Source organism: Podarcis raffonei, chromosome 16, assembly GCF_027172205.1.
Source record: "Podarcis raffonei isolate rPodRaf1 chromosome 16, rPodRaf1.pri, whole genome shotgun sequence".
NCBI classification, from domain to species: domain Eukaryota; kingdom Metazoa; phylum Chordata; class Lepidosauria; order Squamata; family Lacertidae; genus Podarcis; species Podarcis raffonei.
In genome coordinates, this window is record NC_070617.1 from 38,979,810 (window position 1) to 38,995,212 (window position 15,403).

Consider the following 15,403-nt stretch of genomic DNA (forward strand, 5'->3'; position numbering starts at 1 on the left):
ATTCTTCTTTTTATCGCTACAATCAAATGTCTTTAATTTATTGTTTTCCAACACCATTAGCTATATTCCAGCAGCTGTGGTAGTTTAGATGTTCAAACTCAACCTAATTTAATAAAAGTAACAATATATTATTTATTTATTATAAACTACAAAGGTATGATAAAGCTAATACTATACTTCAATTTATTAGTGCTCCATTAAGACTTATATTTGTTGTAATAAGGTTACTATCTCTTTAGTTGACAGTTGCACAGGTTTGCATAAGGCTACCAGATAAAACTTAGTTCCTGATCCTATTTAATTTAAAAGCCAATTACCTTTAGTCCCTTTTCCCAGTTAATCTTGGGGAAATGACTGCAACGCGTTATATGTGGCACTGTCTCTGAAGATGGTTCAGAAATATCAGGTGCAGCAGACTTGGGCTGCCAGGTTACTCACCGGGCAAGATGGTTTAAGCATATAATGCCCATCCTGGCCCGACTGCACAGGCTGCTAGTTAGTTTCTGGGCTCAATTCAAAGTGCTGGTTTTGATCTATAAAGCCTTAAACAACTCAGGACCTCAAGGACTGCCTCTCGCCATATGAACTACTGCAGTCCCTGTGATCATCATCTGAGGCTCTTCTTTATGTATCTCCCCCATAAGAGGTCCATTTTCGTCCCAAAATTGGGACGCTAGGAAGGGCATGCCTTCTGGTCCAGCACTTTTGCGATCGTCAGCAGAGTTGTGCCAGAGCGCTGGACCAGAAGACACTTTGGCGTGCCCCTGCTGATGATTGCCAGAGCGCTGGACTGGAAGGCACTCTGACACTCGTCAGCAGGGTCATGCCAGCTCTGGTGCAATCCTGCTGACTTGTGCCAGAGTGCCAGAGCATATTTTGGTCCAGTGCAAATAATGGGACATTCCAGGATCCAAACAGAAGCCAGGATTAGCTTCTGTGATCTGGAGTGCCCCACTTAAAATGGGACATTTGGTGGGTATGGAGGTCCAGGGGGTGGCAACATGAGAACGAACGGGCCTTTTCTGCAGTGGCTCCCCACTTGTGGAATGCTCTCCCCAGGGAGGTTCGGCTGACACCTTTGTTGCATATCTTTAGGTGCCAGGCAAAAACATTCCATAGGCTCCCACACAGAGAACATCTCCAATAAAGTCATATTTGTGAGAGAATTTGGAAGTGCTTGTTACAGAATACTCGGGGAAGTTATTATACCCTACTAAATCTCTTTACAGAAAGTGTGTCGCATAAAAGTAAAGGTAGCCATGTTGGCCCTTAAGAAAATTTCCAAAATTCAGACAACCAAAATGTCACAAAACAGTGTGCAAGTATTTGAGTAGTACTGTGTGGAAACATCCTGGAAAGCTGTAATTGGCAGCCATATAAATTCTTTATTGTGCTTCTGGCAATATACCAGAATAACAGGGGCCATTAGAACCCCCTTGGTGACTTATCTATTTAATTGGGGTTCCCTCTTTGACCTGCATATTTAGTTGGAGGAAAGGCTGGATCCAAAAGACTATGACACAATCTGTTTTTGTTCAGCTGTTTGTGGCTTTTCATTTTCTGTTGTGAAGAGCTGGTGATACCAACAGGGATATGTGATGCTTCAATGATATCCACCAGAATTGTTTTTCCATAACTGCTTACATGAGGTCATGTGCTATGTCCCATTCCATGTTTATTCCCAGAGATTTATTTTAATAAGAGCCTTTAAGTAACTGTCATTCTTGCTAATCGTAGCGCATCTGCTCCTCTGGGTTCCCCGTTACAAGTAATTTAATGCTATTATTTTAGCCAGGATAGATCTGTGTCACCATCTGCCCTAGAAATTTTTTGATGGGCACTGGGAGGATGACTGGATTCTCCCTTATAATTAGAGTAGGTATGCACGATAAAAAATTAGATGTAACTCACCTCTAACATTTCCAAACTGGATTTGCAGGTTGATGAAACCTTTTCCCTCAGGATGTTTCAAGAAATACACATTCTCTTGTCTCTTAACTTTGTGCTAGCTTTCTGTCTTTTTTATCACCATGAAGGGTCAACAGGAGTGGCAGAGCCAAGGTATGTATCCACCTGTAAGGACTCAATTTGTAGGAAAGCTGCCTTTGTCCTAGAAGCAAGAGAGGGCACGCCACATACAACCCATGTCTTCCTCTAGATGGGGCAACATCTGATGGCAGCAGCTAGGGATGCCAGGACTCAGGGCAGCAAAGTTATGGATTATGGTGAATTTTAGGGAGCAACTTGACATAACATGAGAGAACGTTTCCGAGCACAATTCAAAGTGTTGGTGCTGACCTTTAAAGCCCTAAACGGCCTCGGTCCAGTATACCTGAAGGAGCGTCTCCACCCCCATCATTCTGCCCGGACGCTGAGGTCCAGCGCCGAGGGCCTTCTGGCGGTTCCCTCATTGCGAGAAGCAAAGCTACAGGGAACCAGGCAGAGGGCCTTCTCGGTAGTGGCGCCCGCCCTGTGGAACGCCCTTCCAGCAGATGTCAAAGCGATAAACAACTACCTGACATTCAGAAGACATCTTAAGGCAGCCCTGTTCAGGGAAGTTTTTAACGTGTGATATTTTACTGTATTTTTGGTTTCTATGGAAGCCGCCCAGAGTGGCTGGGGAGGCCCAGCCAGATGGGTGGGGTATAAATAATAAATTATTAATTATTATTATAGAACCATGATTAGGGTTCTTATGGTGGTGGTGTTTTAAATTCATAGTAGCTGGTGGAATCACAGATCACAGTACTGAAAGGGGTGTGACTTGATTATTTTCCATGAAACATTTTCCCAATTAATAGCAAGCCCCCCAGCGCTATGTGCTCCATGGAGGTGAACTTACAGATACTGTGCTAGGGTTACCAGACATCCCCGTTTTCCCGGGACAGTCCCCAGATTTGCAAATCTGTCACTGGACAAATTCCATCCCCAGAATGTCCCTGGATTTCATTAATTGTCCCCGGGAAATGTGATAGCGGCAGCAGAGGCGGAGCAAGGCAAGTGCCGCGTGCTCCGGGTGCCATCCTGATGAAGGTGACACTCGTTGTGTCATGCGCGCTGTTGCCCCCGTACTCCCAAGCTGGAGGAGGGAGGCAGGCAGGAGACAGGATGAACTGCACGGGGCTTTACCGGCATCGCTGGCAAAGTGGAGCTCAGTCCCCTTCCCCCAGGCTCGGGGTACATTTGGGAGTCTGGTGTATAGCCGGGGTACACTTGGGAGTCCGGCTGATGATCCCACTGATCTCGATCCAAGCCAGGCAGAGTTTGGGAGTTCTATCTTCACCATCAGAAGGCTCTTCTTTTTTTATTTTTTGCCTCCTCCTCTTCTGCCTGCAGCAGCTGCTGATTGGCGCCTCCTGAGTCCCAAAGACAGATGCGTTCTGGGCAGTTTCTGTCTTCCATGACTCTTTTAAAAAATGTCAGAAGAGAGTATGCAGGGAGATTGGGTGGTGGGGTAAGCCCCACACCCTCCATGCAAGTTGCAGAAGGGAAACAGAAGTTGGCTGGCACTGCTGCGTAAAGTCTTGGCTTGCTGGGAGGGGAGCTTGCACTCTGAAACCCCAGCTGCAAGCATTCTGGCCTGCTGGAAATAAGTAAAATTAATCTTGGATCCCGAAAAGGGCTTTGGAAACAGAGTGCGTAGTAGTAGGTTAGAGGAAGTTGTCTGGGAATTTGGGGTTCTGGGGTTTCTCAAGAGTGGGGAGATACCTCTGCAGAGGACATGTGGCCTTGTGGTTGGATGATAATGGATGATAATCCATTGTTCAGGAAGTAGCAGTGGGGTGAGAAGGGGACAGCTCTGCAGAGCTGGAGCAGAACCCTCAATTCAGGAGGGCATCATGGGTAAGAATGGGCTCAGCAATAAAACTGCTGGCACGTTTGCAAAGCTAAGCAGGGTCTGGTATGGTTTCACATTGGATGGGGGACCTTGTATTGAGATTCCTGCATTGCAGGGGGTTAAACTAGAGGACCCTCAGGGGTCCCTTCCAACTCTAGAATTATGCGATTCTTTTGTCATGAGATGAGTGTGACTGGAAAAAAATATGTGTATAACTGTGTATTCTGAGAAAACACAGAATACCAATGAGAGGGCCTCTTGGGAAGAAGCCCAGGGCTCTGCTAGCAACTTATGTGGATGGATGCCAGTGTAATATCTGTGGGAGGAGGCAATTATGAATTTTAGCAATAAAAATATAGTATACTTTTATATGTCAAATCAGCAGAATTTCCATTTCACAGCTATCCAGCAGGTCTACAAAAGCCAACTCAAGCTGAAATTGTTGTGTTGGTGGAAGCAGTGCCATAACTACTGGGGGAGAGTGGCTAGCTGGGTTTTTTGCCCCAGATGAAGCCTCCAGGGTGTGGGGCGCCATTCAGGTCCCCTGCCTATGTGTGTATGTACACAAATGTGTGTGCCAAACTGGGTCTTTGACCCAGGTGAAATAAAGTCTACATACGCCCCTGGATGGAAGCGGTGCTTCTAAATGACAGGAATATAATATTACACCAGGGCAAAACTTCTAAGGGCCTGTCCATAGCTCGGCTTAATGTGGATTGTGAACCCCTCGTGCCTCCATTAATTATGGATAATAAAGCATGGTTTTTTTTAAAAAGGGTCCCCGGATCCATTGAAAAAAATCTGGTAATGAAATACTATGCAGATATGTGTAATTTCACCTCCCAGCTCCCCCAGCTCTACAGTCACTATCTGAATGGATGCTTTAAAAAAGAAATATCCACTCATCTGGGACTCCAGGTGGGTGGCCTGGCGCATGGCACAGCTGTGGCGCATGGCGCAGCTGTGGCGCATGGCGCAGCTGTGGTGGGTCCATGGAGGCCACCATCTTCTGTCAGGCCCACAGGTGAGGGCAGGCAGTGCCCACTCAGCCAATCTGAGGCAGGGGCTGTGAGCAGCCCATCCCCAGCCTATTTAAGGGTGTGTTAACCTGGGATTTTCCACCCACCCAGTCTTTAGGGGCCCACTTGGGGGGGGGGAAGCTGGCACATTGCCTATGGACCTTGCTGTGGTTTATTTGGTCACCGTATTCAGGGCCAGGGAGGGTTTTTCTCCTGCAAGCAAATTGGCTGCCTTGCAGGTTTTCACCTACCTCATAGCAACCATCACAACTTGGGCGGATAAGGCACTGGGGTGGATCCTTAATCACAAGGGCACCCCGTTAGAGGGGTCCAGAAGGGGTGACTCTGTCTGGGAGTCCCAACGGTGGCCTGTGCAGGATTGTGGCATCCAATCCATGTTGGAGGCGACTCCCCAGCACAGGTTTGATCCCATCAGGTTCCTATCAGGTAGCAGGTGGGCTGCCAGATGCCCAGTGCCTTAGCCAAACCTACTCTTTCCTGTAACCAATAAAGTTGTAGCCTAATTCAACCCAACACCAGTCTCCTGTGTCATTCTTGCGGCTCTCCCTTCACCTGACATGGCCATTATGAGCCTGTGCCGGCAAAACCCTGGGAGACAGGAGATCACCAATATCTCAGGTAGTTTCTCCCTTATTCAGCCACCCCTTTGGCACCTGAGATTTCATGAGGCAGCACTTTGTAACCTATCTTTGCAACCCTAAGAGCTAGAAATTTGCATTCTTAAGGAAAATAGCCTCAGAAATCAGAATTGCCAAAGCTCTTTAACAATCAATCCTTCTTCTCAGGGTACTCTGGAAACACTAACTTTTTGAGGGCGATAGGGATCTCCTGACTCCACCCCCCCAAAAAAGGTCCCACCACTTTTGCAGGACATGAATGGTCATTTTAAAGTGTGGAGAAGCAATATTCAACCTTACTCTAATGCACACACATTTACCCATAAACAAAAAACAAGCAAACCCAGATCCTCACCCCAAGGAGCTTACAATGTTGGCAATGGAAAGAGAACAGAGATGGTCAAAAGTAGGACTAACAGTGGATGAGTGTGAACAAATACAGTTACAGTATGTATAACGAAATGCTTGTTGCAGGTGGGGATGAAGATGGAGGCGGGTGAGGAGGCGCAGCTAAACCAAGAGGTCTGCCTTGGTGATATGGCTAACTAAACAGCTCTGAAGATCTTGATTTACCACTGTGATACCTGATGGCAGGTCTCGATTGATTCAGCATGGGGCAGTGTTTAATCTTCTCACCCTGTTTTATTTTGTAATTTCAGAAAAAGAGCCGAGAAGAGACATGTGGTGAAGGCAGTGGTGTAGAGATTTTGGAAAACAGACCATATACAGATGGTCCTGGTGGCAATGGGCAGTATACCCACAAAGTATACCATATTGGTATGCATATCCCCAGTTGGTTTCGGTCTATACTGCCAAAGGCAGCTTTAAGAGTTGAGGAGGAGTCATGGAATGCGTATCCTTATACAAGGACAAGGTACTACCTCTTATAAGAACTTTTCATTTCTGCAGTTCACTTAACAGTTGACATTGGCTTGTATTAACAACAGCTCTATGTGGTAGATAGGCCACAAAAAGTCCCGTTTTGCAAAATGGAGATATGAAGATATCAGGTAAAATAAACACCCTCCTTGTTGTTGTTTTAATTAACCTTCACCACACATGGATTCAAGGGCATGAGCACCTGTAGATATTTTGCTCATGCTAAAGGAGTTGTCTGACTTTGCCACGGTAGCAGTGGTCCCTGAGAATGAGGGGAGAACTTCAGTGTTTTGCATTTTAATGAGAAATTATCTAATTTGCACTTCTCAAAGCAATGTGTGATTCAAAACTCAATTCTTCTTCAAAATTCTCACTTCTATTAATTTTGTTGTGCAGTTCGCCACCAAATATTGTGTACAAAATGCTCTTTTGGGGAAAAGTGTGCACAAAAGTATAAACATTAATTAAAGTAGTATATTGTCTAAAATAATATATTTTTGCCAAGTTAGCAAACGCTGGATGTTCATCTTATGAAAACTAAGATGCTAATGAAATCTGTGCTACACTATAAGTCATTGAGGCTCCCCCCCCCAACTCTCTTCTGGAAGAAAAGCACCTGTATTTATGTGGGTGTTCAAATTATTTTTTGAAGCACTTTGGTGTGAAGAAGCTTTAGGTTAAGCTTCCCTGATGCTATTTCTTTCTCAGGTATACGTGCCCATTTGTGGAGAAATTCTCTATTGATATTGAAACCTATTACATATCTGACTCAGGAGAGCAAGCCAACGTCTTCAACCTTTCCCCTGCAGAGAAAAGGCAGACCATTCTTGGTGAGTATTTTCTTCCCACTCCCTATCTTTCATTCTGCCTAACAGTTGCTTGTGTGTGCATGTAAACAACCATAGTGTTAATTATTTGTATGGTGAGCCCTTTATATGTTTGAAGATGGCTATCTCCTCTCAGTCTCTCCTTTTCCAGACTCAGCATACCCAACTCCCTCAACCATTCCTCATAAGACTTGCTTTTCACACCCTTTATCATCCTCTGCACATGGTCCAGCTCGTCAATATTCTTCTTAAATTGTGGCTCCCAGAACTGGACACAGGACTCCAGGTGTGGCCTGAGCAAGGCAGAATAGGGCGGGAGTATGACTTCCGTTGAATGGGATGCTGGAATTCTGTTGATGCAGCCTAGAATAGCATTAGCTTTTTTTGCTGCTGCGTCACACTCTTGACTCATGTTAAGTGTGTGATCTACTAAGACCCCTGGATCCTTTTCATATGTACTACTAATAAGCCAGATGTTTTATATTTGTGCAGCTGATTCTTCCTGACTAAATGACCTTAATTTTGTCCCTATTGAAATACATTTTGTTAGTGTGGGCCCAGTTCTCCAAACTATTAAGGAGAAGGTCATCTTGAATTCTGTCTTCTGTGGCATTAGCTACCCCTCCCAGTTTGGTGTCATCTGCAAATTTGATAAGCATTCCCTCAATTCCTTCATATAAGTTGTTAATTTTTTAAAAAAGAAATGAACAGCAATGGGCCTAGGATGGAACCCTGCAGTTTTTATGTGTTTGTCTCGTGAAGTTCTATTTTGTTATATGGATTATATGGATAAAATTCAAAAGAATACTTTCCAAAAATGTGTTTATTAGGATAAATAGCATTAAAATTCTGAAGAATTTGGATTGATGAGGAGTGCTCACGAGGGCCAGGGCCAGGGGTCAGGGAACTGCATTCATCCCCTAAGCCTGAGGTTCCTCATCCCTAGATTGAGCAATTGTTTAACTCAGTGCAGGGCATATTATAGTGCCAATGTGCATGGTGCTTTAGCATATGCAAAAAGCAAGCCGCTGCCCTGAGGGGCATGCACATCAAATTCTACAGTGGAAAGTTGGGAGATAGATGGAAATGCCGAGAGAGAGGATGAGGTGACAGGGAATAAACATGTTTGTCACCATCTGAATGTTAATGTTCCCCCATTCTGGACATTCACCTTGTGCCATACATACATATCAAAGTCATATTCAGCATTACTAGGTGACAAAGGTACCATTATTGAGTGTCAGAACACAGATTTGGGAACTAGGGAATATGCAGTTCATCTCTGGGCTCTTTCTTAAGGACCACAAAGAAAATAGAGTGAAGCTGGTGTTTGTTCCTGGGCCTCAAACACATGGTGTGTGAGTGTGCCAGTGACAGCAGATATCTTAATTAGTTTTGGCTGCCGTCTCTGCCACACCAAGACCAGGACTTGCTGGCTGAGGCAGAGAGGAAGCACAGGGTCTGGTGATGTCAGTGAACTGCTTTGACTTGTCCAGGGTCAATATTTGGGAGGGCTGGTGCTTTTGCTTGGAGACTTGTAAATCCTCCTGGCACCCCTGAACTGTATCCCGATCCTTAAAGCATTTCTGCACATAATCAGGCAAAAACTTGCCTTGGGGGATAGTGTTTGAACAGCCAGTACTCACCCAAATATCATCCCCTCTGTTTCCAAAGTTCTGAAGTGAGTGTGGAGCCTCACCATCCACACAGAAGCAGGCTTCAGGGAAGACCAAGATTATGGCAAAGGCGAGTCTCTGGAGCCAACTTATTGACTGCATCTCATTGTAAAGAACACCTGATTAGCACTAGTGTAGCAATAACACCTCAGTCCATGCACAGTTGATGGTGATGGATGTGTCATTCGGAACCCACAGACCAGTTAATTCTCTGAGAAAATTAACTGAAATGCTGAGACGTTTTTCAACCTGCATTTTAAATGTACCCCTGACACCAGTTTCTGCATAAAGGTTTATTTAAGAGGATAGTTAATTAGTTCTACTACATTTGTATGAAACCTCTTCCCTTTGTTTAAGTGTTTGTTAAATAACTCTCAAGGCTTAAAAAGGCAGAAAATGTGAGCTGCAGGAAGACTGTGGTGGAGCATTAGCAAACAAAACAGTGTGTCTGCACTGTGTGTGTGGCTGCCAGCGGCTTTGTGTCTAATGCAGAAAATTTAGATGCTTCCCTTCCTTCTGTTAAATCAGGCATGAGGGAACCTGTTGAACTTCAGCCCCATCCTCCCTGACCATTGGCTGTGATGGCTGGGACTGATGGGAATTGGAGTCTAGCAATAGCTGAAGGACCAAGGGTTCTCCACACCTACAGTAAATAATAAGGTCATATTCACACTGTACATTTAAGGTACTCTTATACCACTTTAACAGTCATTACTTCCCACAAAGAAGCAGTTCCCAAGCTGTTCTATACAACCTTCACCAACCTGATGCCTTCCAGATGTTTTGGACTCCAGCTCTCACCAGCCCCAACCAGCATGCTCAAAGGTCAGGAACAACATCTGGAGAGCACCAAGTTGGGGACAGCTGATGTAGCCTATACTACAGTAGATGGATCAATAGTCTGACTAAGGCAGCTTCTGATATTTCTAAATCCTAAATTTCAGCCTGCTGTTAATGCCCTACAAGTCCTGACCTATATGAATGATTCTTGGTGCACATGAGCAACAACATCTTGTTTTCGGTCTGTTTGACCTTCATACTGTAGAAACTTGTGGAACTCCAGTTTAAATCGTCTGTGTTCTACAACCACATTAGAAAATGGTCAATTGATATTGATGTAGCCAATTTGTTTGTTCTATGATTTAAACCTCTGAGACATAGAATTTTTCAGAAGAGATGTTGTGGTCAAATCGTACAGAGAATTCTCTGATTGCCTGCTTCACACACACAAGCACATATCTGGAGTAAAGTTTCTCTTTGAGACTTCTTCAGAGAAAGGAAACGCCAGCCTCTGACTCACTTGTGTAAAGTGTTTAAATACCAGTTGTTTAAGTCTAAACAGTTATCAAAATAAAACAAAGCTTTGATGAAATTATGTTTAGAGTTCCATGCACTTCAATGTTTTTGTTTAAACTACTTTTCTGGACTTAGATCCCATTGATATTGTTAAAGATCCCATCCCTCCACACGAATACAAATCAGAAGAAGATCCAAAGCTATATAAATCAGTGAAGACCACAAGGGGTCCTCTGTCAGAAGACTGGATCAAAGAGCACAAGAACAACCCTGGGAGATACCCTATGATGTGTGCATACAAGCTGTGCAAGGTGGAATTCAGATATTGGGGGATGCAGTCTAAAATTGAGCGCTTCATTCATGATGTTGGTAAGTTTTTAACTCATTGAGCTCTGCTCAGCATATTTGCTCGTGGCTCAGCCATTAAGAGGCTGACATTATGGAAGAATCTTGAAAAGCTGCCTGGGGCTTATGGGAATTGAACTCAATTTGGAGGGCCACAGTGTTTTTGTCCCTGGGCTCACCCATAGACCACAGCTTCCTACCAAAGGCTGGTGTTAGGAGGGTGCTGGCAGGGCTTGGCCACAGAGCCAGACCAGAGCTAAGCCCAAGAACAAAGTTCCAGTTAAATCTGCATGAACTAGTTCAGGGCATGATCTGAAGGCACATGACATGGCAGCCTAATGGAAACTAAGTAGTTTCTGGTCAGTGCTTGGATGGAAGAATGCAAGGACTGGCCAAATACATTTTGCTGCCTGAGATTAAAGATAAGTTGAAACACACACCCATTCCACATACAGCCAGGCTAGCAATTTAACTTTATTTCGACATTGGTGATAAGACACCTTTGTCCACCACACCTGAGGGCAGCATCTAGCTTGCACATACAAGGCAGGCTCTGGCTTCCAACACATTTCCGCTGCCCCACACACTCCAGCACTGGGAGTAGCCGTCTCACTCTGCCTAATGGTAGGGCCAGCCCTGGAGACTGCATTGCAACTTTATGTCCTCAAATACATCAGAGAGTCCTTGCAGAACCCCAGGGGGGGGAAGCCAAGGCTAGAACTCCAGGCCATATGTTGAGCAGAAGTCTAGCTTACCAGAATGTTATGGAGGTATTCAAGATTTATTAAGAAAAACATAAACCTTCCTAAGTCCAGAATTCCAGGAGGGGAGATCTGGGTATGTACAGGAATCAGCGTCCAAGTGTAGCACTGAAGCTTCTGTTGATCAACAATGGGTTGAAATGTGGTGATGCCCCCTAATGTGTGTTCTTATTAGCTAGATCAGTGGCCTGCTGAAAATTTTTGTGTCTCCCTGTCCCCGACCCCAAGGCTTGCGGAAGGTGATGGTTCGGGCCCACAGGCAAGCTTGGTGCTGGCAGGATGAATGGTACGGGCTTACCATTGAGGACATCCGGCAGCTGGAAAAGGAGGCACAACTGATGCTGGCACAGAAGATGGCCCAGTTCAGCTGCAATGAGAGCGAGCTGGAGCAGCACCTTCCCAAAGACCCTCTGGATGAGAATGATACGGAAACAAAGGCCATATCTCCATCCACCAAGGCGGTGGACACTGCTAGCAATATCGGTGAAGCCTTGCCAGGGAGAGTGCTGACCAAGCAGTGGTCGACGTCTTCCAAGTCCTCTTCAAAAAGAGGAGGTGAGTCACACCCACCTGGTTAGTTTCAAAAGGAACAGAGTATGTTGCTGACAACTTTTGAAGGTTGATGTACAGAGTCATAGTGTTTGGTTGTGGCATAAAGCTGAAAGAGTGATGCAGTGCAGTGCCACAGCACCTGCTTGTGTGTTGTGGTGGGTGGGGTGCTAGAAGCTGTCACACTCCAGCCTCTATACACCACCAAAATGAGCCGAGGTCCACCACCGGCTAGCTCCCTCTCTCTAAGGTGTTAATGGCTGGTTTCCTGTTAGAGGAAGCATTATGGAATCGTCCTGCCTATTACAGTTCCTTCCCTCCAAATCCCTCAACATTGATTTGTTTGTTCATTTCTCCCTGGTGTGTGCTTTGTTGTGAAACTTGATTGGTTGGAGAACTTCATCGAAAAATTCAGATAAGTGCAAATTATGTAGAATGGCTGTGTTTCAGTTTTCATATTATTTGGAAAGTACAGATTTGATAAATTTGGCTTTAAATGAAAACTGAATCAGTTTCTTCCAATCACTAATTGCTAGCCACTCACCCCCTCAAATTACTGCAGTTTGTTGGGAAGCAATTGACTACCAACCCCGGTTTCCTTCGGTGAAGATATGCTTTGTATAGTGACCCTGGAAGAAATAGGATTTGATCCCACAATTCCAAGATCCAAGCCCAGCTCTGATGAAACCAATAGGCCATGCTCTCCAAAGTACACCTGCTTCTGAGGACCCAGATAGGACACTTGCTTTAACCAAGTCTGGGTTTATCCCAACCCAAAACGAACATTCTTGCATTCCTGATGTGCTCTTCAAACAGTGAATGGAAGACGTTTCCATGTGGACATAGAATCATAGAATCATAGAGTTGGAAGAGACCACAAGGGCCATCGAGTCCAACCCCCTGCCAAGCAGGAAACACCATCAGAGCACTCCTGACATATGGTTGTCAAGCCTCTGCTTAAAGACCTCCAAAGAAGGAGACTCCACCACACTCCTTGGCAGCAAATTCCACTGTCGAACAGCTCTTACTGTCTGGAAGTTCTTTCTAATGTTTAGGTGGAATCTTCTTTCCTGCAGTTTGGATCCATTGCTCCGTGTCCGCTTCTCTGGAGCAGCAGAAAACAACCTTTCTCACTCCTCTGGAAGGAATAGCCCTCATAGAGCATAGCAGGCATTCCTGAGAGAGTTTCCTTTTAGTTTGGTAGAAGCTGATTCTATTCTGAAGAAATGTTATACTCCCTGACTGACATCAGTATGAATTCTTTATAGGTTTACAACCTAGAGGTGTTTTATTCCTTTGAAAAGCTACAGGCCAAGAAAATGTTCCAGCGGGTCAGGTTCCCTTCTTTGTTGGTGTTCTTTTCCAGCCATCCTTCATTGTGAGACAGTAGTGGATTTGGGTCGTCCCCCCCCCCCGATATGGACTGTATAATAGAGCTATCATGGTCTATAGTGTACAGTTGGTTCTTTTGCCTGTCTGCTAAAGATTTGGTCAAACAAATCTTTTAAACACTGCAAAAAAACCAAAACCATATGAAGGAGGAGTATAACAGGGTGAGTGTCCAGACTGTGGACAGTCATGGCACTGAATCAGGGGTGAGGAACCTGTGGCCCTCCAGATGTCATTGGACACCAGTTCTCATTAGTCACAGATCAGAATGCAGGAAAACATAATTCAGGAAGAATTTAAAGCTGATCCTATAACATCTGCACTTTCTGAAACAATATACAAACTGAAAAACACCTATCCTTCAACATTCACACTGTAATTCCCCAAACAATGTTCAAAAATGTCATATATTAGAGGACAGTTGTGCATGAAAATGAAGATATTATTTGAAATAACATTCAAAAATGCATTATATTGGGGAAAATTGCTTGCAAAAACATGTCCATTAGTCAGAATTGCATATGAAAATGTATTTATTAGGAGGGTTTTGGACTAAAATGCTGAGGAATTTTTATGAGGAATTAAAAAAAAAAGAATTTGCAAATTGTAGAGAACTGGATTTGAGACTGTGAAAATGAGACACCGAGAAAACCAAAATGTACAGATCCTTAGTCCCAGCCATCATGGCCAATGGTGAGGGATGATAACCTAACAATATCTGGAGGATCACAAGTTTCTCATACTTGCTCTGTAGCTATCACTTTTTGAAACCACCAGTCTTTTTTCCACCACTAGAACACAGGAATCCAGATATGCCAAGTGCTTCTTTTAGGGTTGCTTTGCTTTGTCAGCCAAAGTCAATTTGTTTGTCTAAAGAAGTGTCCCTGGTTGGTCAGGCAACTGACGTTAATGTTTCCAAGATTATTTTGCATTCCAGTACTTATAAAAACTGTAGGTGGCAAGGGCTCTCTTAGAAGGGGCATTCTGTGATATGAAACGTAATGGGGAATGCCTCTTCTAAGATATGATGACCATAAAACTAAAATATACTTCTTATCACAAAGGACATTAGAAGAGCCCTGCTGGATCAGGCTAAGGGCCCATCTAGTCCAGTCATCTCTTCTCACAGTGTCCAACCAGGTGCCCATGAGAAGACTGAATGCAAGCAGAAACGGAGGGCAACAGCTCTCAGCTTTCTTTAGAACTGCTGTGTTCCCCCCCCTTATGTGCAAATGTATGCAGATTTAATCAATTAATTGATTAACCTACTAATATGATTCATCAGCTAAGATTACTTTAATTGTGTGACAGCCATAGCTTCGTGGCATCAGGGTTTTGTCAGGGCACGTTCTCTATCTGGCAAGAGGAGCAGGGTTGTACACTGGAAAGTGTGGGTGATGGGTAGGAGCAATAGAAATGCTTAGCCATTTATCAGGCATGGAAACTTCTGCTGTGGCATGACTGCCTCAGGCGATGTGCTTTTCCTGGACATGTGCTTGTCTAATGTGAAATGCTAGACATAAAACAAGCGACACTCATCCAAGAGGCTCTATTATTGCTTGGATCCTTTAATCTCCTGTTTCGGAGCTCTTTGGAATCCAGTGACCATAGCAAAGGTACCGCACCATTTTTATACATTAAGGTGTTTTCACTATCAACACCCCCCCCCCAATTTTCTCTCCAAGGATGATAAATTAATAAAATGGAGCTCAAACTGCGTTGCAAACCTGGTCTTGCAAGGGAGGATTTCTGGAGGGGGAGAAAGAGACAATTTAAAGATGAGATAGGATCCTGAGTCAACTGGAGCCTTCTCCCATTCCAATGTGTGATTGGAATGAATCATCCCTTAGAGAAGACCATACGAATCTACGGTGGATTTGTGGGACAACTTTTCTTCCACTGCCTCATCATATCACCCTGATTTGGAACAAAGAGCTGTTGTTTTGCTCTTAGGATGCTTCTCTGTGCTTAGTTCTAGAATGGGGGGGGGGGGTTATTTGTTCCATTCCACTTTTAAAATCAGTTTTAGGTTAGTGCTCCTGATCCACAGATCTTTGTGCACCACAGAGGACTGCAATTGCACACAAGGGCGGCTGCACACTCATCTGTGGTGCTGAGTCCAGGAACAACACATTTAAAAGGTGGAGCTTCGGCTCAGCATTTTTGAGAAGCACTGGCTTTGGTAC

General features: G+C 44.5%; 2 protein-coding genes across 12 annotated transcripts in view; one reads left to right on the forward strand and one right to left on the reverse strand.

Moving 5' to 3' along the window:
• Window positions 1-15,403, forward strand: part of PITPNM2 (phosphatidylinositol transfer protein membrane associated 2) — a 184,616-nt gene that overhangs the window by 100,619 nt on the left and 68,594 nt on the right. For all 10 annotated transcript variants that reach the window (XM_053368303.1, XM_053368312.1, XM_053368307.1 and 7 more), the window contains 4 exons: window positions 6,155-6,369; window positions 7,083-7,204; window positions 10,309-10,542; window positions 11,508-11,834. In XM_053368303.1, coding sequence (XP_053224278.1) covers window positions 6,155-6,369; window positions 7,083-7,204; window positions 10,309-10,542; window positions 11,508-11,834 — 898 coding nt within the window. The remainder of the gene's footprint in view (window positions 1-6,154; window positions 6,370-7,082; window positions 7,205-10,308; window positions 10,543-11,507; window positions 11,835-15,403) is intronic.
• Window positions 1-15,403, reverse strand: part of HIP1R (huntingtin interacting protein 1 related) — a 297,989-nt gene that overhangs the window by 35,192 nt on the left and 247,394 nt on the right. The window lies entirely within an intron of this gene.